The 27,799-nt window shown below is 39.5% G+C and overlaps 3 protein-coding genes and 1 long non-coding RNA gene across 4 annotated transcripts in view; 2 read left to right on the top strand and 2 right to left on the bottom strand.

Moving 5' to 3' along the window:
* The window catches only part of LOC105387762 (erythroid differentiation-related factor 1), a 28,568-nt gene extending 18,588 nt beyond the window's left edge, over positions 1-9,980 (bottom strand). Inside the window, exons 1-7 of the mRNA XM_038111694.2 lie at positions 9,796-9,980; positions 9,388-9,572; positions 8,476-8,584; positions 7,734-7,871; positions 7,233-7,362; positions 6,435-6,872; positions 5,852-5,981 (exon numbers count right to left, since the gene is read on the bottom strand). Of these exons, the coding sequence (XP_037967622.2) occupies positions 5,852-5,981; positions 6,435-6,872; positions 7,233-7,362; positions 7,734-7,871; positions 8,476-8,584; positions 9,388-9,572; positions 9,796-9,837 (1,172 nt within the window). The 5' untranslated portion in view covers positions 9,838-9,980. The remainder of the gene's footprint in view (positions 1-5,851; positions 5,982-6,434; positions 6,873-7,232; positions 7,363-7,733; positions 7,872-8,475; positions 8,585-9,387; positions 9,573-9,795) is intronic.
* LOC105391569 lies at positions 133-2,339 on the bottom strand. Its single transcript, XM_038114623.2, has 2 exons — positions 1,353-2,339; positions 133-984 (listed from the first exon to the last, which is right to left on the bottom strand). Exons 1-2 carry the CDS (start codon positions 2,316-2,318, stop codon positions 979-981), a joined length of 972 nt encoding a protein of 323 aa, XP_037970551.2. The 5' UTR covers positions 2,319-2,339; the 3' UTR covers positions 133-978.
* Positions 9,981-10,326: 346 nt separating the features above from the next.
* On the top strand, positions 10,327-25,762 carry LOC105396088 (zinc finger protein on ecdysone puffs). Its single transcript, XM_048630695.1, has 12 exons — positions 10,327-10,478; positions 10,720-11,035; positions 11,578-11,735; positions 12,256-12,529; positions 12,732-12,910; positions 14,891-14,979; positions 15,334-15,464; positions 18,557-18,720; positions 19,041-19,200; positions 19,614-19,731; positions 20,151-20,276; positions 25,583-25,762. Exons 2-12 carry the CDS (start codon positions 10,724-10,726, stop codon positions 25,735-25,737), a joined length of 1,866 nt encoding a protein of 621 aa, XP_048486652.1. The 5' UTR covers positions 10,327-10,478; positions 10,720-10,723; the 3' UTR covers positions 25,738-25,762.
* On the top strand, positions 15,785-17,246 carry LOC125490686. The gene is made up of 3 exons (XR_007267838.1): positions 15,785-16,326; positions 16,507-16,627; positions 17,082-17,246. It is a non-coding gene; the product is annotated as an uncharacterized LOC125490686 (long non-coding RNA).
* Positions 25,763-27,799: the final 2,037 nt, after the last annotated feature.

Consider the following 27,799-nt stretch of genomic DNA (forward strand, 5'->3'; position numbering starts at 1 on the left):
TGCGTCGCACGTTAAGATTAACGGTTTATCCTCATCGTAGTGTGCTAATACCTCCGAGCTAGCTAGGACCCTTTTAATTGTATCAAAAGCCTCCTTGCACCTAGTACTCCATACCCAACTAACATCTTTTTTAATAATTCATACAATGGTGCTAATATCTGACTCATATTTTTGATAAATTTGCCATAAAAATTAACCAGACCCAAGAATGACCTTAATTCGGCTACGTTTTCTGGTGGCGCCATCTCCACCATTGCTTTAACCTTCTCCGGATCGGTTTTGATACCGTCTTTTGATATTATATATCCGAGGTATTTCACCTCGTCCACCATAAACTCGCATTTATTTTTCTTCAATTTTAACCCATTTTCTGACAATCTACGCAGGACCTCCTCTAACGATTTTAGATGTTCCTCAATATTCCTACCTCCTACGATGACGTCATCGATGAAAACCCCCGTGAAAGGAATGCCTTTTAGCAAATTTGAAAGGGTCCGCTGAAATATCCCCGAACTGGATGATAGGCCATACACGAGCCGTTTGTACCTATAGAGACCTCTATGTGTGTTTACTACCGTATATTTTGCTGACTCATCGAGTTCCAGCTGATTGTACGCTTGGGATAAATCGCATTTACTGAATATAACCGACTTATTCAAGGTCATTAATAAGTCATCGAACCTAGGCAACGGATATCTATCGACCAACAAGGCAGGGTTAAGCGTGATTTTATAATCCGCGCATATTCTAAGTCCACCGTCCGCCTTACTCACCGGCACCAGCGGCGTGGCCCAGTCCGAGCAGTCCACCGGCTCGATGACGCCGTCCCGCAGCATGGCGTCGAGCTCGGCGTCCACGCGCTCCTTGAGCGCGAAAGGCAGCGGGCGCGCGCGGCAGAACACCGGCACCGCGTCCTCCCGCACCCGCAGCCTCACCTTCCCGCCAGTGAATCTACCCAGTCCGCCGCTGAATAGCTCCTTATGTCTGGAAAGTAACATGTTCAATTCTTTACCATCTGCCAATTGATTACATTGTTCAACCATATCTGTGCTTGTTAACAAAGGCACCTTCAACTCAGTTAACCAATGCCTGCCCAATAGCGATGTAGTACCACCTTCAATTACAAAGAGCTCTAATTGTTTTGTTATGTTGCCCCATTTAACATTAGGCTTAATTAAACCTAAGGGACGTACTCTGCTACCATCATAGAATTTTAAAACTAAATTATAGCTTTCCAACTGCCTATTACTAAACAAGGAATCATATGTTTCCTTACTGATACAACTTATGGCCGATCCTGTATCTAATTCCATACGTAATCTATGGCCATCTACATTTATGGGTAAACTCACCGGCTTGTAGCCACTCAAGCAGAGTTGGTTTAACTCCTCTTCACATTCTGCTGAGTCATCCTCTTCCTGGGCGGGTACTCCTTCATCTAGATGATGCAGAGATTTGCTCTGTTTGTATCCTCTGTTTCCCGCCCATCTGTGTCCGGCGCGCTCCGCCCACGCGGGGCATACACGCCGTAGGTGGCCTTCTTTACCGCATTTACTGCAGATTGCCCTTCTGAATCGACAGTCTTTTATCCCGTGGCTGCGTGCGCCGCACGCCTCACACTGAGCTGATTGATCAGCACTTCGAGCCGTGTCCGGCGAAGCCCATCTCCGCGCCCCACTAGGCCCGCGGCCGTAGGAGCCCTGCGCCGCCGAGCCGGATGGCCCGCGCGCCCGCGATGACGTCAGCGCATGTACCGCGCTGTTGCTATGGGCTGAGGCGCCGCCGCCCCCTGCACCCATGACCTCCACCGACGCCGCATCGCGCTCCGCCGCCTCCAGTGAACACGCAATCTTAACAGCTTGGCTGAAACTCAGACTGTCCTCCGCAAAAAGTCGTTGTCTAATTACGTCACTTTTTAAACCACATACTAACTGGTCCCGTAAATTGTCCTCTAAGTTAGCACCGAAATCACACTCACTTGATAACTTTTTAAGCTCCGTGTAATAATCTTTAACACTTTCGCCGCACGATTGCCTCCTTTGTCTGAACCGGTAACGCTCCGCCATTATGGAAACCTTTGGTTGCAGGTGATCTTTCAACGTGGAAATAATTACATTGTATTTTGTTGATGATGGCTTCCCTGGGCTTAATAAATCGCTCAATAGCGCGTACGCCGTATCACCAATGACCGTGATAAGCATAGGCACTCGATCCTTTTCTTCAATTTTGTTGATTTGGAAATACATTTCCAATCGCTCCACGTACCTCGCCCAGTTGCCACTCGCGACATCAAATTCGCCGATTCTCCCCACCGACATTGTTGTGATTCGATGCCCAGCTGATTCGTAAATAATTCTAATTACTTGTACTGAAATGCTTCCGCGATATCGTTGAAAATCCTCGTTAGCCAATGAAGTAAATTAAACAACGTCTTATGTACACACGGCGACGTTAAATGGTTGGCAGGGCACACAAACGTAGGTAGTGTATGTGTGTGTCGGCGACGTCGACGTAATTATTTAGTTCTGGGCAACCCACACACGTATATTGTAACCATGTAGTTGTGCCAGTGACAATGATTCATTGTTTTTATGATATGAAGCAAAATTTTGCAAGGCATTGTAAAAGATTGAATGGCTCAGTTGGTATGATACTAGAATACAATAATAGGTATGGTGGTTCAAATCCCACTGAACTTACAATATTCCTTTTTTGTTTTTTTTTATAGATTTAATTTATTATTTAAGATGGTTAATAATAGTATTGTAGTATAAACGAATAAAAGCAACACAGAAAGTAAATGAAACAAGTTATTAATTGTTAAAATTACCAAATTTATTCTTGCCGTAACATAAACATTAAGGATATTACGTTTTTGTTGTTTTTCGTTTTAAAACATAGTTGTAGTTTATATTAATAAGGAAAATTTTCAAATAGCAGTTTTAAATCATAATAAACATCAGAAAAGGATGGACTGGCTGTTTTACTAAAGTAAATAGGCAAGTCATTAGTTATATGAATCAACATGTTAATTAGCTAGAAATAAGATAACTTATTCCAACCTCAGTAACAATAACATCATTAACACATTGGCTTACCCATAATTGTAAATAATAATAAGTCTTTAACAAAATAACTAAAATCTTATACAAATGGAAAAATAAAAATTACTGAGCTAACCCCAATAATTATAATTTTCACCACTTTTTCGCCATAATGTCTTACGTCCATCCTTGTCTGACTTAAAGGACTTTTCATCACTAAATATCACCACATTGTTGCACCAATCAAAGTTTAAAATAGTCAGTCGCAAAACGCACTCTGTTTCGACATCGTCGGATCTGATCGGTAAGAGCAATTTTCTTCGTCGGCTTCCGACACCGCAACCCAGCAGCACGCAAGTGAACCCGTATGGTTTGTAGGGATAGATTATGTGTTGTGGCCGTAGAACGGCTGCTGCAGAACGGATCAGCGCTATGTGCAGCTACGATATCTCGATGGCGTGGTGATGCATCCGTATAGACGACTACTGTCTACATGTCCCGAATCTGCGTATCGGTGAACCAATAATTGAACAGTTCTCCTCTGCAAACAAAAAAAAACAAATACTTAGCTTATACAAATACAAATATTCTAACAGTCAAATAAAATATTTACAATTCTATGTTACTTACCGTTAAATGTCTTGCGATTTCACTAATTGTAATGTTTTGTTCATATAAATACGATTATCTCCGCCTTTTTGAACATGGTTAAGTGACTTTCCATACTGACTGCGAAGAGTAATTAATTAAATTGACAAATCACAAAGTGAATCACTTTGCAGACGCAGAGGTGAATTGTCACTAAAACTAAAAACAAATTTCGTTTATTCATATTGTATGAGGGTAGAATGGTTTTAATTCTCAAATGAAGAACGAATCATATATTTTTGGCGAAGAGAAATAGTCGACAGCTATGCAGCTTGTAGTTATTTGTCAGTTTCAAATATATTAATTTTATACTCAACAGCGTTTAAATTAACGCAAAATTTGAATTAAGTTAAATAAAAATAACCATCCGTGGACTCGAACTCACGACCTATGTTTCATTAGTCTAACATTCTACCAATGAGCTACGAAGTGTATAGACACAGGTAGTGAAATTTTGCTTCACATCAATTTTATAACTATTTCACTAACACTACCGGTTGATATTTTTATGTCACAGCTGGTATACGGGCGTTTGCCTACGCGCAAACTCGTTTGTGCTGTTGTGTGTGTGTGTGTGTGGTTTGGTACTGGTGACACACACACATAGACAACGTTAGTGTGCACACATACACTACGTTAGTGTGCCCTGCCGACCATTTGACGTTGCCGTGTGTACATTACGGTTTATTCCAGAATGAATCATATATGGCCCCTACCCACACAAGCTCCTTTATTACTAATCTATATCTACCTACATTACATACACTACAGGTCCAGATACTAGCATTTTCCGCGCTAAACGAAAACGAACTGTGGCGCTAGTATTTCTATACTCTGTCGTGGCGCTAGTGTCGCAAACAATCTTTTGCTTTTGCTTTCTTTTAGAGCAGAATTTCTACTGAATCACCCTTGTAGCCTAGTAGTACGCCTTATAGGCACCCTACAGTACCTATTTATACAGATAAGTTAGTGACCTGTTAGTGAGCCTCATGTTCCTGTGGGCGCGGTACAGCGGCATGGCCGCGGCGTGGTGAAGGGGTTGTCCAGCGCGTCCGGACACAGCCACGTCAGCGCGTATAGCCACCAGCAGCATCATCATCATCAGCCTAGCATCGTTCATAGAGTAACGTGAACAAAATGGCGACTGTTTAAGCAGGTTGTGTTGATAACAGTGTTATAGGGATCCTTACCGCAATTGACCAATAGCGATGGCGTTTTGGCACATTCCACCTTTGACATGTCCTAAAAAGTGTCTTCTGGGCATTGGTCAAGACACTAGCATTTTAAATTGAAAGATGGCGCTAGTAGTTCTATACTCTGTCGTGGCGCTAGTGTCGCAACAAAATCGTTCGTTTTTGCTTTCTTCTAGGGCGGTTTGCATTCTTCTGGAGCAGAATTAATACAGAATAAGTTACTCACCTGTTAGTGAGCCTCATGTTCCTTGGATGCAGTACAGATGTACGGTTCTGCTATGCTACTATTCAGTTAGTAGTTCCATCTACTACCATAGCGCTAGTGTCGTAAAAAATAGTTCGCTTTTGCTTTTATCTATGTATGCAGTACGTATTAGACAATAAGGTACTTCCTAGCTAGGTTAGTGTCACTTAAAAATATTTGGCTTTCGTCTAGAGGGGATTCGTTTTGTGTCACCATAGTAGGGTGACAGTAGGTTCCTTAGGTGACAATAATATTCCTGACCTGTTAGTGAGCCTCATGTTGCTGTGGGCGCGGTACAGCGGCATGGCCGCGGCGTGGTGAAGGGGTTGTCCAGCGCGTCCGGACACAGCCACGTCAGCGCGTATAGCCACCAGCAGCAGCATCATCATCAGCCTATCATCGTTCATAGAGTAACGTGAACAAAATGGTGACTGTCTAAGCATGTTGTGTTGATGACAGTGTTATAGGGATCCTTACCGGAATTGACCAATAGCGATGGCGTTTTGACATAATCCACTTCCAAGAGGTCCTAAAAAGTGTCTTCTGGGCATTGGTCAAGATATCCGCCCTAAAAGAAACCGAAAAAGTGCGTGCGTAGTTCTACACTCTGTCGTAGCGTTAGTTTCGCTTAAAAATGTTTGGCTTTCGTCTAGAGGGGATTTTTTCTGTGTCACCTTAGTAGGGTGACAGTATGTTCGTTGGGTGACAGTGACGTTTCTCACCTGTTAGTGAGCCTCATGTTCCGTGCAACACGGTACAGCAGCATGGCCACGGGCGTGGTGAAGGGGTTGTCAAGGGCATCGGGACACAGCGATGTGAGGTCGTAGAGCTTCACTACGTCGTCGTGCGGACCTGGGGAGTGTGAGCTTTATGTTAATATAAATAGAGGAAGCGTCCGTAGTCAAGCTAGCTTCAGTGATCATTGAAGTTAAGCAACACCCATGTGTCAAACACCCATTGGATGGGTGTTTGATTTCAAATGTTTGTTTTCTAGACCCTTCTGTGCTTCCAACGGCACGTTAAGCCGTGTGAGCCATTCATAGAATGTACTGTCAGTTAGCTAGATGTGAAACAATGAGTGTAAAATGTGCAACTGTAAATTAAGCTGGGGTCTTCACGATAAGTTTTCGGAGATAGCTGATTGGCTGTCGTTGTTGAGAGTTTTTACCAAAAAGCGTATGCCCCTATTCTACGGTCAGTTTGCGGTACCAAATGTATCTAGTACCTACAACAGCTTCAATGTATAATCACTACTAAATGCTATACAAACAGCTGCTAAATTAAAAATGTACAGTGTCAACTAACCTTTAAACAGCCAATACGTGTGTCCAGCCTTCGTAGCATTCGCTTTCAGGAACGACAAGATATTCTGCGCAACATTCCTTATAACCTTCGGCGAGAACTTAGAATTCTCCATATTAGGCAGATCCTCAGTCTTCATCGGTTCATACTTCTGCACGATCCCGTCCAGATGGTAGCACATCAACACTTCTGGGACATTACACATGAGGTTATCTAACCAGTAGTCGATCCCCGTAAGTACGTTTATGGGTTCCCTCGCGTCTCTGAGTCTTAGACTGACGCAGGGGCGGTCGTTGCCTCCAAAGATCGGCAGGTCTGATCCGATGAGCATCTGAATGTCTTCGAAGGTCCATAGCACGTTGCGGTTGTAGAGATGGTCTGTTTGGTCGATGGGGGTCTCTGATTCGGCTTGGGGTGCTTCTGGCTCAGGGAGGTAAGGACCTGTGGAGTTAAGAAAAGGTTTATTGGGATATACAGCATCAGTAAAACTGGCAATAGAAATAGCAAAAGTCGGCTTTTTGAGTTAAATATTGTATGTAATTATTGTGGACTCTTACAAAAGCCAATTTTAACTTTACTGGTGATCTTTTTCTGTACCCTTTGAACGGTGACAACGCAGCGTTATGAGGAAATTTAAGTCGGAAACCCTCACTCCACCAAGTGTGTCAGTACGGGAGACTAGTAGTTAAAATTCTCTTCAATAACAGGAAACAAAAATAAATAATTCTGGCCTTTCTTTTGTAGAAAAACTAGCCGAACTGGATGAATTCCTCATCAAAAATAGTTATGAGATGTCTGTACCTTGCAGCGGCGGCGGCGCGGGCGGGGCGGGCGGCGCGGCGGGCGCGCACGTCACTGAGTGTTGCAGGAACTTGCGCGTGAGCTGCATCGCCGAGTGGGCCTGGTCCGATATCATTAGGGTTGTGCGCTCCTGGAGAGGGTAAGAAGGGTTTAAGGATGTGGAGTGTAGATGAGTGATGTGTAAACTGCTCTGATGATTCGTTATTAGGCGCGTAACGCGGGAAATAAAGGAAAAGTTTACGCACTAAACCAAACTAAATACTATACCGATATGCCGCTAACTCAGTCAGCAGCAAACAGTTTGCCTACTGGGAAATGATACGTAGCCTCGTATCATTTACAATGCATTGAATGAGCTGCAAATGTTAACAATTAACAAACAAAATATCCTAAGTGTAGGACATTTAGTTATGTTTTTTAGGTTGATTGCTCCACAGAGTCCACAGTCTAGGTCTTAATATAATTCTGCAGATTTAATACACAAGTTGGACAACGACATACCTGCTCCGTCATGGTCTTCATGATGTTCTCGTAGAAGAAGTCCCGCAGCCAGCCCCACTCGCTCTTCACCAGGTAGCGGTACACGTCCAGCTCGTCCAGCAGCAGCGTGTTGTGGATACGGTGCACCACCATGCTCACCTGCGGATGGACAGCAGTGTAAGGCATTTTGAAATTTAATAGCAGTTATTTGAACAGTAGAAGTTCTGGGATATAAAGCGTATGAGTTATTTCAGAGTATCACCGTCAGCTTTCTAAAGTTGCATCAAAATCGTATGGTAGTTTTTGTGTGAAAGAGTAACAAGCATTCTCACCTAGTATACCTCAAAGAAATTAATCTCAATTAATATCAGTAGGTACATGAGCAGGAGATCATTGTAGAAGAGTTATGAGAAGATTAAGATATGCATTGACTTCTGTAAGTATGTTAAAACATTATATATTAACCTAAACAGGTGTGGCTTTCCACACACACATTACACCACAGCACAAGTCAAATTATTTAATTTTAATTATTGTACAATGTGCAACTGTATTTGGTCTTTGGATGCAACTGTTTACATAGTATCTTTGATCAAGTGTAATTTTCTTTTGTAGGCATTATTATTGGTCTGCTGACAATAAACTTAAAATAAAAAATGTGTAAACATATCTATGTATAGGCCTAGAGTACTTAAGTATGGATAAGTATGACAACTACCTATACATAATATGGCCAAGAAGTCAATAGATATATAAAACTTACAGTCCCTTTAGGCTGGTGTGGTAGCTTGAGGAGTTTCTTGATGCACTCTGCCCCGGATATGACATCCACCTCGCCCACCGAGTCAGGAAACATGTGAGCCATACGGAAACTGAAAAAAATTATATTTCATATTTCATTTCATTTCATTTCATAACTATGGATATTAATAGTACGTTTGACTGAGTGACTTAAAACAGTATATGTTTTCAAATTCTGTTAAAATATTAATATTGTAGTTGTGTATTTATAATTAACAATAAAACATTACAAGTCACACCTGCTTCTTTGATAGTTAGGCAGAAACTAGGTAGGTATGTTAATTCATATTTTTAATATAAAACAAACACAAGTATTTATTTTAAATAGGACAAACATACACCTGATGTAAATTTCACAGAATTTGCTGATACTACAAGTCATTGTGGTAATGAAACTGGGTTAAATTTGTAGAATGCATCAACAGCTATTTTAAGATTTTATACATTTTTGATTCTTGTCCCAATTTTTGCACACCTCTCTTCTCACATAGGTACAGCTAAAATGGTGATTTAATCATATTTTAAATACTATCCAAGTTAAATGATCCAACTATAAAAATAAAAAAAAACTTTTTTGGCTATGCTTGCACTATGCACAATGTTTTAAAAATCACAGTCAAATCAAAAACATAATAAACTTATCATCATCATCATAATCTTACATTGTTAGTCATAGGCCTAATTAAATCCCTGAGTAAATAGTCCTATTAAGTTCTAAGTATATTGTCATAAATCTATATTTTACACATAATTTTACAATACACATACTTTTCAAGAATCTGTGCTAACTCAGTCCTAAATAAAATCTAAGAAAAGTAAGCTCTTAACAAGTTTTTTTACAATCCAACATCCTCTATTCCAAGTCCACACATACCTGGACAGCCCAGTCCCTCTGGTCAAGATCTGCTTAAGCCCATACGAGTCTATAGCGGCGCCCCAGTTCAGCGGAGGCAGGTTGAGGTCCGTGTTGCACTGCAGCCGGGCATACTCCACCGGGCTCTGTACCGACGTGTACTTCACCACCGCCGTCGACTTGATGGCCGGGGACGGGCTGCGGTCCTGGTGGTTGACGTGAGGGTAGTTGTACATAAGAAATATTTATTATGTGTACGAATTATTGTTTATTGTTGTTTTTGTAGGGATGTGAAGTTTCTAGCGACTAGTTAATTACAAATTAAAAGTGGTTCTATAGTTGTATAAACTTTATATTGCATATTAGACGGTTAATTTCCAGAATGAAATATGTAAACAAAGTATTGATAAAAGTTTCAAAGGTTTTTACCTTCGCACCCGCCTTCCCTTGCTCTTTTTCTCCGTCTTCCATCTTGCTAGGTTATTTGCAGATACAACCGCTACAACAAATCGAGAAATTCAATAGATTTGCAGCAATAAACCCACTCAAATTTCATAAAACGTGTTGTTTTTCTCGTCTTTTCTATTTTGAGATTTTTTGTCCTACAAACTACAAAAAAACGTTTCTACTGTCAATGTCAACTGTCATCCAATTCCAATCACAGAACAGCTGGCCACCTGTTACTCGGAATAATAAACAGATCCGCTCAATTTAGCCTCAGAATAATAACGGCCTCGCTTCGCTCGGATAGAGGGATAGTAACGAGTGAGGTGGTAGATTGTGAAAAACAGAATTAATTCCGAGAGAGAGAGAACGGTTTTCTTTCCTTTATTCGGTCTAACTTTTTTTGACAACTAACTATCGATACTATTTATCGGACAATAAAGTAACAACACTACTTTCATTCATTCTCTACCATGAACCATAGAGAAAATAAACTAGAATGAATGAATGAACAAAACAATTGAATGTGTCAATAAATTTTTCGCCGGCCATTTTGAGAAAGGATAGATTGTTTGGTTGGCTTGGAAATTTCAATTTATTATTGTCCGTTTGTGATTCGGTGCCTTTATTCGCTTTCTTTCTATCAAATTATCGTCAGCTTTATCAAGGTACGTAGTAAAATAATGTCATAAACTGTTTAGTCCGTACTTTTGCCTGTCATGACGCCATCCATAGTCACAGAACTTGGAAATCAATAAATACTGCATACATTTGTGGACTAAATAACATACTATTAGGTAATAAAATAAACCACCAACCAATCAACCCACTAGCATCTCACGCAACATCTTCCTCCCAACCCCTTCTCACACTAACCTAAATAAAACCGTTCCGTGGTGATTTCTTCAGCAAAATGGCGAACCGCCGTCCGCATCAGAACTCTGGGCGTCGCATCGACTACCGCAATGACCGCGGCCCCAAGAACTTCGGCCGTGCGGGCGTGTCGCCGTGGCAGGGCGGCGGGCCGGGCGCGGGACTCAACACCCTGCTGCCTCTAGCCGGGGGCTCCACGGAGGCCACCCTGGCCCTGGCGAATAACCTCATCAGCAACCTGCTGCAGTCGCGCCAGCAGGCGGTGCCCTCGCTGCTGGACATGCCGATAAGGCGGGATTTCGGACCGGATATGGGCCGGTTCGATCGCGGAGGTTATGGTGGACCGCAACGGGTAAGTTTGGGCTAGGTTGGTGTTTAGTTTATTGTAATTTTGATTCTTCTACAAAATAATGTTAGATCATCCTGATTACTGGAAAAATTTACTTGTTACATGGTTATCAGTAATCAACATCTTAAATTAAAGTAAAATACACTTTGCATTATTCACTGGAATCCTAAAAAAAACCTGGAAAGTTTAAAGCTGAATTGAAATTAGATGACTTTTTATCATCATTCAAAATCTGTTTAATTCATGTTCCTCCTTTCAATTACTTTGATAATAACATGGTTTTGTTTCAGTTGTGATTGGTACTTCTGTTGGTCAACTACACTTCCCTGTAGTGTCCTCTCTACAATATTCATTTTGGCCTGTGTAAGCTCAGCCTTACACCAGCCAAAATCTTTACAACATGTTCCAATGTATCACTAGCATCCTACATTGGAAACCCTCCTGAATAATTACCATCTGTGTACAGTTTCATTTTCAGCAATCTTCAGGCTCATCTGCCTAACCACTTTCACACTAACCCTGATTTTGTGATCAAATCCCTTTAGATGGGCAATCAGGGTAATTTCCGGCGCTCCGGCAATTACAATCGGGCTGGTGACCGAATGAACAATCGTAAATTCAAGCCCGGTGATGGGCAGCGCCACCAAAACAAGACTACCCCGAAAAAGGATGCTGATTCTAAATCTAAACCTGTCAAGGAGAGGTAAGGATCTCGCTGCAACTTCCGGTGGTCACACCGTTTCCTTTTCACCTTCTGGTGGACAGAACTTTATTATTTTGCTGGGTCCACGCTGAGCTCTCAGTGTGGACCTGGCTTCGTTCACCGGCCATCTTACAGCTACTGCCATTGCCGCACTAGCGCCACATTTCTTTTCTTTGTAGCTGAGAGCTAAAAAAAATGTTCTGCTATTTTTATTTTGATGAGGAAAGAGTTCTTCTGGTCTCTACATGTCTTCACCGTAGGCAGTACATCTGTCTATGCTTAGATTGTGCTGTTATGTGCAAAATTCAACTAGAAACAAGGAAAATTTGCCGAAACTACCATATCTTGAGCATTTAAATATATTTTTATCCTCCCTTTTTATAATATATGAATTCAGTACCTCAACCTAGCTAGTTTATCACTTTTCCAACTATATTTTATTGCATGCACAAATCCCACCACAAAATGCTCAAGATCCCGACTCTCACAACCCAAAACTAAACAACAAAGTCTACCACAGCGCTACAGAAGTGAAAGCCGAAGGCGACGAAGCTACTGTCAAGACCGAAGAGGGAACCGAGGATGGGCAGACTGATGCTCAGAAGAAGGAATCCCCGAAGACGCGTTACGATGAGCTGAATCCGTCTCTGCTAAAGTGCCACATTTGCAACAAGAGCATGTGGGATGGGCGATCGTTCGAGAACCATCTCAGTGGCCGAGCCCATGCCATCATGATGCAGAAGACAGCTGAGAGCTACGCGCTGACTGCTGATACCATGAGGCAGGAGTTTAAGGTATGTATTATGAGAATTTTAATGTCTTTGATTTCAAAAATGCTTCAGTTCAGTTTTCAATGTTCTTTCGAGTTTAAAGGGCAATTTACATATTACCTAAAAGTGTCTTGAAAGCTGCTCTAGTACGCTCCTACCATCAAATTTGTGTACCTAGTTCTAGTGCCTATCCTACTCCACCATTAACCCCCAACCCCACCACCAGATCCGCGAGATGAAACGCACACGCAAGACGGGCCAGCAAACCCCACGCGACTTCTACTGCGCGATGTGCGACATGTACGCAGCCGACGGCGCCGCGCACCGCACCACCATCGGGCACCGCAAGCTGAAGAAGTACCTTCACCCCGCCTGCACCAGCTGCCATAAGGAGATGCCCACCAGGTACAAACAAAAACTACCCTTATTCGAATGTAATAAGGGTCTTGTTAAATGTCTTTCCCCGTGAAGCAAGGTATAGAAGGCGCTTGTACTGTGTGATGTGTGACATGCACCGCACCACCATCGGGCACCGCAAGCTGAAGAAGTACCTTCACCCGGCCTGCACCAGCTGCCATAGGGAGATGCCCACCAGGTACAAACAAAAACTACCCTTATTCAAATGTAATAAGGGTCCTGTCAGATGTCGTTTCCCCTGAAACAAGGTATAGACGCCGCTTGTGCTGTGTGATGTGTGACATGCACCGCACCACCATCGGGCACCGCAAGCTGAAGAAGTATCTGCACCCTGCATGCACCAGCTGCCATAAGGAGATGCCCACCAGGTATGACACTACATTCCATTTCCCAGGGAAAGTCGTCTGATACAAACAAAAAGTACTCTTTTTCGAATGTAATAAGGGTCCTGTCAGATGTCTTTCCCCGTCCAACAAGGCATAGGCGTCGCTTGTACTGTGTGATGTGTGACATACACCGCACCACCATCGGGCACCGCAAGCTGAAGAAGTATCTGCACCCTGCATGCACCAGCTGCCATAAGGAGATGCCCACCAGGTATGACACTATCTATCATGGTGAGCTGATTTTCCGCATTTAGCCTCTAAGGTGGGCCATCATGCGTGAAATACCTATGTGGTGACTAGCTGTTAAGCCAAGCCAGAAAGCTAGTAGAACACCTAGGTTGCTTATGACTTCCTGGAAAGAGCCCGGAGATCCGAGGGTGTTTGACCATAGTGTCTCCACGCCTTTGCAATGTAACATTCTCGTATCCATTGGAGGTATGACACTAGACGTTGCTTGTACTGTGTGATGTGTGACATGCACCTCACCACCATCGGGCACCGCAAGCTGAAGAAGTATCTGCATCTGGCTTGCACCAGCTGCCATAAGGAGATGCCCACCAGGTATGACACTATCTATCATGGCGAGCGGATTTTCCGCATTTAGCCTCTAAGGTGGGCCATTATGCGTCAAATACCCATGGGGGGACTAGCTATTAAGCCACCCAAGCTCACGCTAGAAAGCCAGTAGACAACCTAGGTTGCTTATAATTTCCTGGAGGGACCCCGGAGATCCGAGGGTTTTTGATCGTAGTGTCTCCACGCCTTTGCAATGTAACAATCCTTGTATCCATTGGAGGTATGACACTAGACGCCGCTTGTACTGTGTGATGTGTAACATGCACTGCACTACCATCGGACACCGCAAGCTGAAGAAGTACCTGCACCCGGCCTGCACCAGCTGCCACAAGGAGATGCCCACCAGGTATACCAACAGCTGCCGCTACACAGTGTAGATAAACGTCACTATATCGCAATTCGCCATAAATACGGCATTGTGATAGGTGGAACTTTATTGACGTCGATAACGAACGAAAAGGGGCGGCAAATACTTAAACTAAGCGCTGTGTACCATCTTATCATAGATAAACTTGTTTAATGGGGCGCAAGGCCTCCTAGAGTGGCATATCATCTGTTCCTTATACCGGACTGAACCTAATCTGACTGGCCATTACTTCCACCACCGTGACAGACCCTAGTCTAGCTCTTAGTTACCGACACGCATGGAAGAACTTATTTAATGCAAATCCCACCAATCACTTCGCCGTTTGTATAAAATGCCATGCCGCGGACAGATATAGATAAGATAGTCTGCTGGATATCTGGTCCCACAGAAGTGAATAGAATAGAATATAAATATTTATTTGCTGAATATGGGTTTACAATATTAGTTGTTTTACATTAATTTGGTTCCTACATATTCTGCCTGGTAAGGCTTGCAAATTAGAATAAGTGGTATTACCACTCTCAAAGCGTGCAATAAATTACATTTTATTATAAATGATTAAGATAAAATTACATTAAATTAAGTGCAGAGGTATAATTTTAGGAGTTTAATAATTAAATATAAAATTCATTTTTCCAGGATTGAGTTGGACGAGCACCGTCTCACGATCGAGCATCTCAAGAATGTCCACGAGAAGCAGGAGGTCACCTCCAAGCCGAAACCAGAAGGTAAGTCTATGGCCATGGATAGCAAGAAATAATTGCTTAGAAAACACTACAAATATTACGCTGCCATCATATCAATAGCTGCCAAAGTGCCTGACGCCTCTAAATGAGTAAAAAGACTAACTAATATTGCAATATTGGAAATTAGGCTGTTTTTAACAGCATGCGGATTTCATCCCGCACGCGCGATGGCACGCCATTTTCTCGCGTCTCGCGTGCATATTCCACGCGTTACAATGAATGGTGAACGCGTGCGGTGCGATCCGGCGTGCGTGATCAAATCCGCATGCTGTTGAAAACAGCCTTACGCAATTAATTCACAACTGTATGGTCACCACCCCCATATTTCCCTTGCAGTTATGGTGATATCGACCCTGGCGATGGAGCAGTCCTACGTGCGCGACGACCGCCAGCGACGCAAGCGGCACACGGAGACCGATGATGATGATGCCAAGAAGGAGGAGGAGAAAGAAGGGGAAGACGGGGAGGTGAGTGCGGTTGAAGAGGATGTATGATTCTTGCAAACAACTTCATGTTTATGTCTACACAAACATACTACTAATATTCCAAACAAAAATTATACTAGCTATTTTTGGATTTTGTCAGAATTTTTGTAATTAATAAACTCAAAACTTCGCGCTAATGTTGTGGGAAGAAAGGAGACAGGGAAAGGATTTATTATATTTTTCTGATAACTGATGATTATTTTTTGCTGAAGACCTCAAGTAGTGACGCATAGAACGGTTAGATACCTAAATAAAATTAAAAAAATTGTTTACTCACATACAGACTCTTAGGTTATAAACTAAACATTGGTACCGATTCTGAAGGGCACACTTCCTAATTTTAAAATGAGCTAAAATCTCTAAATTTAACTGACAGCGCTAATTTTTGCTATTCTGAAGGCAACGATTTTAACGGCCAACTAAATTTAATAGGCTGATTTGACGTCTTTAAAATGAGTGTTCCCATGCTTAGGACAAATACCAAATGATGGCAGCGAAATATAGATATCATGGAAATATAGTCGTTATTTTATTTTTTTAATCTTAATTTACTTTAAATACATAAAAACATGTTAAAAATATATTTAAAAATATACTAAATGCATTTACAGCCTATTATTGTCGTGAAAAGCATAACTATTAGTGTTTCCAATGTGACTCATTATAGGTAATTTAGAAATAAATTACTGGCAACCCCAAAAAAATACATTGACTTTTTCATTGTTTTCTTTCTCCGATTGCCGGGAAAAAATTCGATGGTGATAAATACGATACGAAAGATCTTAAATTATCCGTGATAGCTACTTGCTTACAAAGGTTTTCATTACACAAGTTTTCCTATAAGGTAAGCCATAAACATAGTGAAATGTATAAGTACATGTAACTTGACGGATTCGTCTTTGGAATTCGTGTTGATTGTTACGAAGATTTTGTGCAAATCCATTATATAAAATGAGAAATTCGCACCTTATTCATATTCTGCTTATTCGTGTATATTTGCTTACGAAATATTTTATAATTTCAGATGCAAACATAACCTTAAAACATCAGCCAGCAAGTTATATGAAACACAACACCTGCATCAACAAGTATGAAAGGATCCAGTCGCATTCCCGTTCAGACTATCTAAGTTACCTAAACAGAAGGTTAGTATTTATACTTACTATGTAATAGAGTGAAAAAAAAGAAAAACCTATGTAAGTACTTACTTACAAAATTTACAAAATTAAATGATTGAGTGTTAAAGATACTTAAGTACTTCAATCTCTCTTAGCGGTGAAACGATTCATCATCAGCCCATAATCATCCACTGCTGGACATAGGCCTCTCCCAAGGAGTGCCACAACACTCTGTCCTCGGCCTTCCTCATCCAGCCACTACCGGCTACCCGCCTAAGGTCGTCGGTCCAGTGGGCAGGAGACAATTAGCCAGTCTCATTAATTGTCTACCGCTGATTGCATCAAAGTCTATCTTGGTACCAACCTACCTATACATACAGTTTGTTTTATGCAGTGCACTATGTGATGTAGTGAAAAATATTATAAATTATTCAATTTAGTTAATGTTATTCATATACTTATCATATTATTATTGTTACAGAACTAAATTGAAACCCAGGAAGGATTATAAAATCTTGTCTTCTCGAAGCGAACTCTTCCAAGACTCGTCAGTGCATATGATAAACAAGATTATTATATTTCATACAAAGGAACTTTGATAGATACATGTGACTATGTTATAAAATGAAATAAAGCTTCTCTAAATTGTGTTACTTTCATTTTCTAGTTGTAATAAAACTTAGTTGGCAGTGAATAAACTTAGTTAGTAAAGATAACAAACCCCCTCTATTAATTATTTCAAAGATTGACTTTTGGTTACTTTAACAATGCAAAAAGTTTTATTGCTGCAACATCATAACCATTAATTTGTTTGGATAGAGGGGAGATGACCTGATCAGTATAGGTTCCTATTACTTTACTCTTTAGTTCCTGTTATGATAATCATTATACTTAGGTAAGAATACTCAAATTGAGCCAAGTACATCTACCTGCTTTATTATTAGCTAGTTAGAAAGATATGTACTGATCATAATCATTACAATTATTAAGAATTAGCCCTACTGTTCATCTTATCATAGGCAACAGGATTTTGATAGTTAAGAAGTTTTGTAGTAGGTAGGTAAGTAAGTAGGTACTTTTCTTTGAGAAGATATGTAGAGTCCTATGATACTTACATAAGTAATAATAAAAAAACCTACTTACCTAGGTACTCACCTCTATTTCAGTAATCAAGATAGGTAACCTAAACTTAATGATTCCTCCTACTTACATACCTTTTTAAAGTACCTACGTAGCCTGTTGATTGTAAGCAACTTCTTACCTATACTTAGATACATAGTTTAATCCATTTTCAGGTTTATTTTTGGTTTATAACAATATTTTAGGTTAGTAAATAGATTAAATATATTCTACCTGTACACAAGGAATAATTAAGTTTTATTGTACCTACCTAATAAGGTACTTACATAAGGAAGCATCCTATCAACAAGAGCCCTACTTTGGTTGATTTTCGTCACAATTTGTACTCTTAGGGTTGGTAAAAATAACACAAATAAGGGGTAATTTCACATATTTATTTCTCCATAAAACAGTACACTTATATCACTGAAATTTGCTTAACTTACTTAAGGAAGACCTAAACTCCAGATTAAATCCATATTTATGCACCTACAACAACGATTTCCCATATATTTCACGGTTTTACTTTTAGAAATTTTAGTATAATTTTAAGAGGCACCTTTCCAGACCCCTTTTAAATTTAGGAAGAAAGTTGCTAATTTTACGTTGACATCGCTAAAAATGCGACCTTCAGAATACCAATTCGACCATCTAACCTAAGTTGAATAGTTTTAACGCTGTCAGATTCAAAATTTAAAGTGACGTCTCTAATTTTGGAGATAAACAGTGCCTTCAGAATGCCAAATAAATTTAGAGGGAATGTAAGCGTTTTTTGACAGCGTTAAAATTAGAATGTGCCCTTCAGAATCGATACCATTACCCGATTATAATTCCCAGCAAACCGAAGGCGTCGTCAAGAAAGAGCCGGTAGAGGGCGCACCGGAAGCGCAAGATGGCGGCCCGGAAGCTCAAGATGGCGGACCGGAAGAGGGCAAGCTGTTGCTTGACTTCAAGGAGGATGATGACATTGTTGTCACGCCGGATATGATCCCGAGCTACAGGTATGTAATAGTTGTTACAATGGCAGTTTAGTTTCTGAAAGTGTTGTAACAATGTTAATTCAGCCATAAACTAATCGGATATTTCAGAAGAGCAAACACATGATAGCTGTTTCCATGTCATTTCTCTTTTGAATGGAAACCTGTCAGATAGAAGTGTAAATCCGCACCAATAAATAAAACTAATTTATCCCCGATTACTCACACATCTTATAACTATTCTTTACCCTGTTCGGTGGGTCCCTATAGCCCGGACGGACTTTTCACAATACGCTCGTTTCTTTTACCCACGGCTAATATTCCACAAAATCTTCACTTCTCAGCACGACCCGTCCCGTGGGCCGCTCGTTCCTCTCCCCGCTGACGTGCTACCAGTGCTCGCTGTGCCGCAAGTTACTGGACTCGCAGGAGACGGCCGCCGTGCACCTGCTGACCTGGCGCCACCACCAGCTCTACGCGAGGAAGCTCATGCATAAGGCCAATGTAGGAATTTTGAAATTAGTAAAAAACCCCTAAGAAACACTAAAAGTCGCAGTAGTTCAGCATACAGCAAGTATTGAAAACAAATCGAAATTCGGTTCTGCCGTTGGGGTGCTACTCTACCACAGACAGATACACAGACAGGCTAAACTTATAATACCCTCTTTTTCGTCGGGGGTTATAAATAATACCAGATGGACACTGGTTACTCAAATTAATGAATAGCAATAACAGTTATGATAGGTTTGTATCCTTTTAAATTTTAGCCCACTTTGTACAAAAATAGCAAATTACTCCACATTCTCCAAAAATAAAATAGGAGACTCATTCAGCCCAATCATTGGTAAATTTACCCAGTTCGTCGGGCCATCTCTCTCTCTGTATCTATTATTTACCTATATAATTTCTACCACCAGGGCGGCGACAACAAGCGCACGTCGTCCACGTCGCAGGCGGGCGGCGGCAAGCGGCGCAAGACGTCCGACGAGGGCGCCGAGAACGGACTGATGGAGGACGGTGATGTCGAGATGAAGGGTGAGGATTATGTTGATAACCGACTAGGCTATTCGGATTTGTTATTCGATGTTTGCTGTATTTGCCAAATGTTGCCAAAAATGTTTGCAAATACAATCACTGACCACACACGGTAGTTTTGGCAAATACGCAAACACGCATTGCCGATGGACATATGGTAGCATTACATTTTCATTATAACCTTAATAAGGCTATATCACAAACGCTAGCTTAATTTCTGTTTAAAAGTGTTTTACCAAAACTGCAATCTGTTTTGTGAATTTTTAAATCTACCTCCTAAAACATAAAGTCTACAAGTTAATTTATAAAACGCTAAGAACGAACTGTTCGGAATAACGCTTTTAAAAAGAAGTTAGAAACTTATTCATTTGTGTAAAACAAAAAACATACACTCTACTTAACTCCCCATCCCCGCACAGAAGAAGACCCGCGCCCCGACGCTGACATGTCAGCCGCTGACGGCGACGCAGAGCCCGAGTGGGAGCGCGCCGTGGACGAGATCCTGCACGACGAGGCTGAAGCACAGGGGGAGACTCAGGAAGCTGGTATGTTGTTGACCATTTTTACAGGCAATTTTGAGCTGTAAGTGTGAGGCCACGGTTCTACCTTTTTTGGCATAAGATTTTTTTGCCTAATCTCGTATTGCATAGTAACGTTTGGTCAAAGTCTCGTTACGCCGAAAATCGTATGGCATAAATCTCGTTTAGTAAAAAGTTATTTCGCATAACATTGTTTAGCCTAATAATGGTATGGCCAAATCTTGAATAGCCTAATAATGCTATGGCATAGGTTTATACTAAGTAATAATATTCGTTTGGCTTTAACTTTGACGGAGCGTCTCCCTACATAGGGCAAACTGGTGCCTTGTATTGTTTCCGCTGTTTGGAAAACGCTCCGCTCCGCTTCGCTGCGCTCCGCTTTGGTTTTGATGAACATGTGCACCTAACACGCTCCTCCTCGCTTTGCTCGTCGTCGCACCTATTTTTAGGTTTCGATCACATGGGGTTCGTAATAATTATATTGGTCGTTAACTTTCGATTTTTTGATCATACAATATCTTAATTTTCGGGATGTAGGAGAAAAATACCACAATTTGTACATTTACTACATACTTAATATATTATTATTTATTAAGATAACATTAGGAGAAACAAGATTATACATAGGTATAAACGAACATAAATTTGAGCAAACGAAACTTAGGTGTTTAAAGATTGTGCCTAAAGAGTTTTAGACGAAACGAGCCTTATGCCACATAAGTCTTGGCAAAGTGATGGTTCGGCCAAAAAAGTTTAGACCATACGAGTTATGCGAAATGAGTTTTGGTCAATAAAGATTATGCCAGATGAGCGGAACCCGTGAGGCCACACGAGCGTAATTTTGTGAGTTGTGAGTCGCGTATTCCGGCAGAAATGTGTGCGCTAAAGGCCGGTCGGCATGCACAGAGAAAATCGAACATTGACCTTTGCATCTACAACCAATATAATCTCTGTCGCCGGCCATCAAGGTTATTGTGCGAGCGTGAGGGCACTATTGCTGTGCGCGTTCGACACATTATTGTGGTCCCTTTTACAGGCTTTACTGAAATGCCTTACTAAACTTGCATCGCTTTACCAGTATATTAAATTTGATATCATGATTGAGTTCTATAACACTAATGCCGAGTTGCAGAAAGGGACTTTAAGCTAATGTCTACATTAAATCTATGTCTGTCTCTTTCTGTCCGTATACTGTCAAAGCAAGGCAACAATACATTTAATGCCGACATTAACTTAAAGATCCTTTCTGCAACTCAGTGCTATTCATATAGAATTTAGGAGTGTAGTACATCCAAATTAGTCATTTTAACTTCTATTGTATAACTAACATCATGTTATTAAAATTTAATGCTCATCAACTGCTTAAACCTTTAAATAGTTGAACCCCACTGTTTCTGTTCAGAGCCCTTATACCAGAATGGAATTGGATACTAGAATGGCTCCCAGAAATAATACTTCTGAGGTCAGTTTCTATTTTACTTCCAAGTGTATTTTGTAAACGTTATTTATTATTGTAATAATGGTAAATTAATGTTGTCCATTCAAAGTCTTTATGTCGTCAATTTTGTTTTGTCAGATTCTGGTTATTAGGTAGTAAATGTGGAGCATGTTACAAAAAGTTTGATCCAAATTTAATTAAAATAGCATCAAACTTTACCTGTAACCGTATAATAAAATTATGTTAGCTTAACTTTGCATGTAGGTACCTATTGCTTGAGTAGTAGATTAGTGCATGTAGTAGTATTGGTGAAATGGTAACTTAAAATCCTGGCATTGTATGACAAGTTATTATCTGTATCCCAACCTTTAACCTAATTAGCTATATCTATATATTCTCTAAATCTTATTAGATTCCGACAATACTAAAACTTTGAAAAATAAACAAGTGCACACACCCAAAAAAAGTTACGTGCAACAATAATTATTATTGTATTTCTGACACTGATGTGGTACCCCATCTTTTATCTGTTTCAAAGTTAGCGTTATTTTATTTATTAGCGAAACAAACAGCATTATTTTAAAAATAAATTATCACTAAAGAACTTACAACTAAAATGCCAATTACATGTTTCGACTATACACCAAAATATAAGAGCTTAAATATTTTAAATAACTAAGGTATCTACATTGAAGGCCAAAAAATATAATAATAATAATATATATACAATTATGAAATTAATATATGTATACAATTATAAAATTAATTAATTTAGAATAAGATTACAATTTACAAAAACAAGAAATTTAAAAATATTACAAAATTTACATACGCAAGCGGGGGTGAGTGTGTGTGTGTATGTGTGTTTTTGTATGTATGTGTGCATGTGGGTGTATGTGAGCATGTGTGTGATGAAGTGTTTGTTGGAGACTAAATGCAGTTTGTCTGTAAAATAATAATACTGTTAGATAGGTATTCCTTCCGAATTCTCAGCGATAATTTCCCTGACGTTATTAATGAAAATATTTCTGGATGTTGCAAATATGTCAAGACTGCTAAAGTTTTTATTATAGGTTGTCATTATTCTTTTTAGAGCGTTATTAGCACAGTAGTTAGTCTAGTAAGGCAGAGGTTTAAAAAGTGGAGTTACTCTGGTACGCTTGATTGGAACACACCATTGCAATGAAGACAACAGTTCAGAACAATCAATATTGGCATGAATAATGTCATACAGTAATTTCATATCCGATGTTACACGACGGTTTTCCAAACTATCCAGACCATAATATTTTTCTAGGTATTGGTAATTATCTTTGTAGAAAATTCGTTCCCTATATGCCAGCTGTCTAATAAATTTGTGTTGAACTGCCTCAATTCTTTTCTTATAAACCTCATACTGGGGTGACCAAACTGGTGAGGCGAATTCCAGAATGCTACGGACATGAGTTATATACAGAAGTTTAAGAGTTTCTGTACATGAAAATCCACGACCTATCCTCATTATGAAACCATGATTTTGTTATCCATGATGACACCCAAGTCTCTAATTTTGTCTTTCTCCGTCAAAATTGAATCAGCTATAGTGTAGCTATGTAAAATTTTATTAGTTTTTCTACTATAAGATATTTTAAAGCATTTTTTAGCATTAAGTTCTAATTGGTTTACCGTACAATAATCCTGTAGACGTATTAAGTCATTCTGCAATCTGTTGCAATCATTCAATGAATCGATAACAAGGAATAGTTTTAAGTCATCAGCAAATAGATTGAAGTGGGCATTTTTAAAGCATTTGTAGATGTCAAAAATGTATGCATTGAAAAATAGTGGTCCCAAAAGTGAACCCTGCGGAACACCAGAGCTCATTTTGACTAATTCAGAACGTGCCCCTCCTACAACCACTGACTGGCTTCGATTGGTGACATAAGATGTTACCCATCTTAACAGACTGCCATGTACGCCCATGACGCTAAGTTTCGACAAAAGCACGTTATGGCTCACTTTATCAAAGGCTTTTGAAAAGTCGGTATATATAGCATCCACCTGATTACCGCCATCAATATTATTCAGTACGTAGTACGATGACTGTAACAAATTCGAAACAACCGACCGTTTGCGCATAAAACCATGCTGGTTTTCTGGTATGTTCTTAGTTATTAATGGATAAATTGAATCATAAACTATTTTCTCCAATAATTTGCTTATACACGGCAGTACAGATACTGGACGATAATCAGTAGCCTTTGATTTAGATCCGCCCTTAAAAATGGGTGCAACCTTCGCTGTTTTCCATTTAATAGGCATGATGCCTTCTGTTATTGATCTATTGAACAGAATACACAGTGGGACAGCTAAGGATTCCTTGCACCTAACAATAAAAATCGGTGGGATGTTATCAAGACCACTTCCCTTATTTATGTCGAGTTTATCAATGTATCTTTTTACTATATCCGGTGTAATCTTGATAGTTCCTAAGCAATCAGTATTCCAACATTTTTCATCACATGCGGTGAAATGATTATTGTTGTCTACACTATCATTATCATTGCCATTAAAAACACTACCAAAATAGTCTGAAAAACAGTCAACTATCTCTGCTGGTGAGTTTGCCACATTGCTCCCACATGTAATTCTATTAGGAATCGACGAAGTGCCCTTTTTGACTTTAACAAAGGACCAGAAATTTTTCGGATTATCTAAAATGTTACATTCAGATTTAATAGTAAATTTCCGATAATCCTCCTTAATAAGTCTCTTTTGTCTAGTGCGTAATAGAGCAAACGTATCATAGTCACGGGGATTTTTGTAGAGCTTATACAGTTTATGGTACTTGGCTTTTTCCCGAGTTACTTTTCTTAGGTTATGAGAGAACCAATGTGGATAACCCTTAGCGGTTTTTATTTTAGTGGGAACATGATTACCTATAATTTCGTCAATTATATCATAAAATTTATCTACTGCTGCGTCTAAATTACAATTATCGAATTCAGTTTTCCAGTCAATATTAATTATTTCTTCATTTATAACATTATAGTTTGCTTTAAAAAATTGTTTTATATAAGATTTAGTTTTTATATTGGAACTAGGCAAGATGTCAATATGCAAAGAAAGAGTTGGATGATGGTCATCTTCTTTCACCAGTGGCTCCGGATTCTTATTAACAGTGATATGCATGTTGCTAAACACTAAGTCAAGGATTTTATTTGACTTATTTGGAATTGCATTAAATTGGTCAAGATCAGCATAAGCCATAGTATCTAATAATGCCATACTGGTTTTACCACTTAAACAGTCAGTACTGCACACACCTAAGCGATCACAGTTCCAAAATATATTTGAGCAATTGAAGTCACCTAGCACAATAAAATCATCATTGATATATTTATCTCTGTAAATCATAAGAGCTTCAGTAAACTCTAGCATCTGCTCATGGTGATTTGGACCTGGTTGAACATAAACACAGCAAATATGTAGCACTCGTGAACCTGCCAATGACATTTGCAACCATATACTGTCAACAAAACAAGACACATCAACAACGGAAGCATTCAAGGACTTTTTTATCCCAACCATCACTCCTCCACCAGTAAGCGCGACCGAAGCGAGTCTATCCTTTCTAAAAACATCATATTTACTGATGTCGAAAAGTTCACCATCATGAAATCCATCATTTAACCAACTTTCTGTAATGAAAAAGGCATCACATTCTAAATTTAATGTACTGAGGTAGAAGTCATTAATTTTAATTTTAAGCGTTATCGGACTCTACCTGTACATTGTAAAGTAGGAGTCGTCTCCATTGATGTATGTATTTGGCAGCGGTCAAACATGGTCTTTTATATTGACTACACTACAACAATTATATTTCTCATTGCAGCCGTGGAAGAAGTGCCGGAGCAGAAAGAAGAAGAAACAGTAGAAGAGGAACTAGTGAAGGAGACTCCTCCATCGCCAGTAGCGACGCCGGCTAAACCAGAGACGAAGCCGAAAACACCACGCGGACGCGGCCGGGGTCGGCGTGGCCGCTATTAAAAAAACAAACTAAGGATGCGTTCAGGAAAAATAAACCATGGCCACGTTCCGAATAATTAATTGTACTGTAGGTTTTTAAGAGTTGCCTTGGTATGTGTAGGCATTGGAATGATGTAAGATTTCTCTTATGATCTTATTGTAACTGCTAGTTTTTATTACGGTATTCGATATTAGACGCGTCTTTACAGCTTTTGTAAAATTTCTAGTTTGCTTTTAGGAGGCTAGGTTAGATGCATTATAAAGTTCATAGATTTTGGTTTCATTAGAAGAGGTAGCAGCTATGATAATATCTTTGTATCTAAGTGCATCTTATTTCGTAATTTTCTAATATCGACTGTAGGAAATTAAGCCCTTTGTAGTTATTTACATTCTTTCATTGTGTGCTTGAGTAGGTACTATAAAATTAGCTTATGTTTAAGCTTTCACTATTTCTAATTACTTAATCTTATCTTAATAGATATTATGGTTTTTGCTATTTAAATCCTAGGTGTAGCGCTAATGGGGATGGGATAACTTTAAAACACCTAAGGGTGAATTCGTCCAAACTTCACTTTACACTAGAATAACTATACCGGAATAAAATTTATACGCGAGTAAATATCTGGGATAAGTACATTTGCATTCTACCAAGTTATACCATGATTAATTGAATGAACGAGGAACGAAACTGCACTACAACTAAAATAAAAATAGCTGCGTTTTCAAAGCATGCAATAGAAATGACATGCCAACTTAGTTTGGATGGATTATAATAGTATGAAATTGTTTATGTTTTAATCGCTGTTGTTATTCTGAGAATTTGCCTTTTAACGTACTTTTGTTTATGTTTTGACGGATGTGTTTAATTGTCATTATGACGGTTTTCTAATCAGCTGATGTGCCGCCGCCATTACAAAATTACTCTCGGCTAAGCTCGTTACACGGTCAATTTTGGCGGTATAACTTTTTATTCTTGGGATAAGCTACTTATCTTGTTTTCAGGTTTGGTAGAATGCAAAATCTGCTTACTCCCGAGTAACTGGTAGTTTACTCGTGAGTAAATAGTTACTCGACGTTGGCCGAATCCGCCCTAAATTAGAGAGTTGCACATAAATTTAACTATGGGAGAAACAATTATTTTGCTAATTTACTATTGTGTAGTATTTAATTAGTTGATAAATTTTCGTCGAATATGAATAAACTTAACCATTTCGTTCTGATAATTGATTTTACATCGAAATACTATGTAATTGATTATGATAGTAATACACCTATGTCTTATGCTAAGTGTACTTTTCTGAACTACAATAAATGAATAACTATTATCTCATGACTTTGTTTCATAATCCCTACACTTACTAATTTACTAACATTATAGCACATTGTGTAGTAGGTATATGTAGAACATCTACAATGAAGGGTGTTAATTATGTCACTATAGTCGTCGAAATATAATAGGCCCGTTTGCACAGCTACACAAATTTGCTATTTACTCTTGATTTACTTGATGAAATACATAAAAAGACACATAATCTGGCTTATTATTTAACGGCCAAAAGAAAAAAGAACTTTTAAAGCACCAAAAGTTGCTTATTGTTTAGATTTTTCATGATTTAGGTTTGACACCAGCTGTCAACCCATACATTTTGGAGCTGTCCAAACGGGCCTATGATATTTCGACGACTATATTGATAGAATTTCTTGTGGGGTAAGATGCTAAGATGGTATCTAAAAAATATAGCTAGCAAGAGCTGTTCTAAAGGCAAATAGTATAATTTACTGGAAATAAAATTAAAGAGGTCAATTCAATTTTTGTTTTTGTGGCTCTCTGACTGTGTGTGACTAACACTGTCAATTCCGCCAATAACATGTGTTGGAGATTGCACGGTATTTTATTTAGCCTTGTTTACTGATTTATGTATTTCAGTCAGAGAATGAATATTCTGAAACAAGACAACACAAACAAAAGTTAGTAGATTAATGTTAGTATAACGATCACATGTATTTACATTATTAATTTCGGAGGGGAGGACTGTTAGAGTGTAATGTTGTTAGTTTTAAGAAAAGTTGATAAAATATTTAC

The sequence above is a fragment of the Plutella xylostella genome, chromosome 26, assembly GCF_932276165.1.
Source record: "Plutella xylostella chromosome 26, ilPluXylo3.1, whole genome shotgun sequence".
Taxonomy (NCBI): Eukaryota; Metazoa; Arthropoda; class Insecta; order Lepidoptera; family Plutellidae; genus Plutella; species Plutella xylostella.

Coding starts and splice junctions, on each gene's coding strand:
- LOC105391569 (XM_038114623.2), bottom strand. CDS start 2,318: ATGTCGGTGGGGAGAATCGGCGAATTTGATGTCGCGAGTGGCAACTGG.
- LOC105396088 (XM_048630695.1), top strand. CDS start 10,724: ATGGCGAACCGCCGTCCGCATCAGAACTCTGGGCGTCGCATCGACTAC. Junction 11,036..11,577: donor GTTATGGTGGACCGCAACGG/GTAAGTTTGGGC, acceptor AAATCCCTTTAG/ATGGGCAATCAGGGTAATTT. Junction 19,201..19,613: donor AGCTCATGCATAAGGCCAAT/GTAGGAATTTTG, acceptor TTCTACCACCAG/GGCGGCGACAACAAGCGCAC.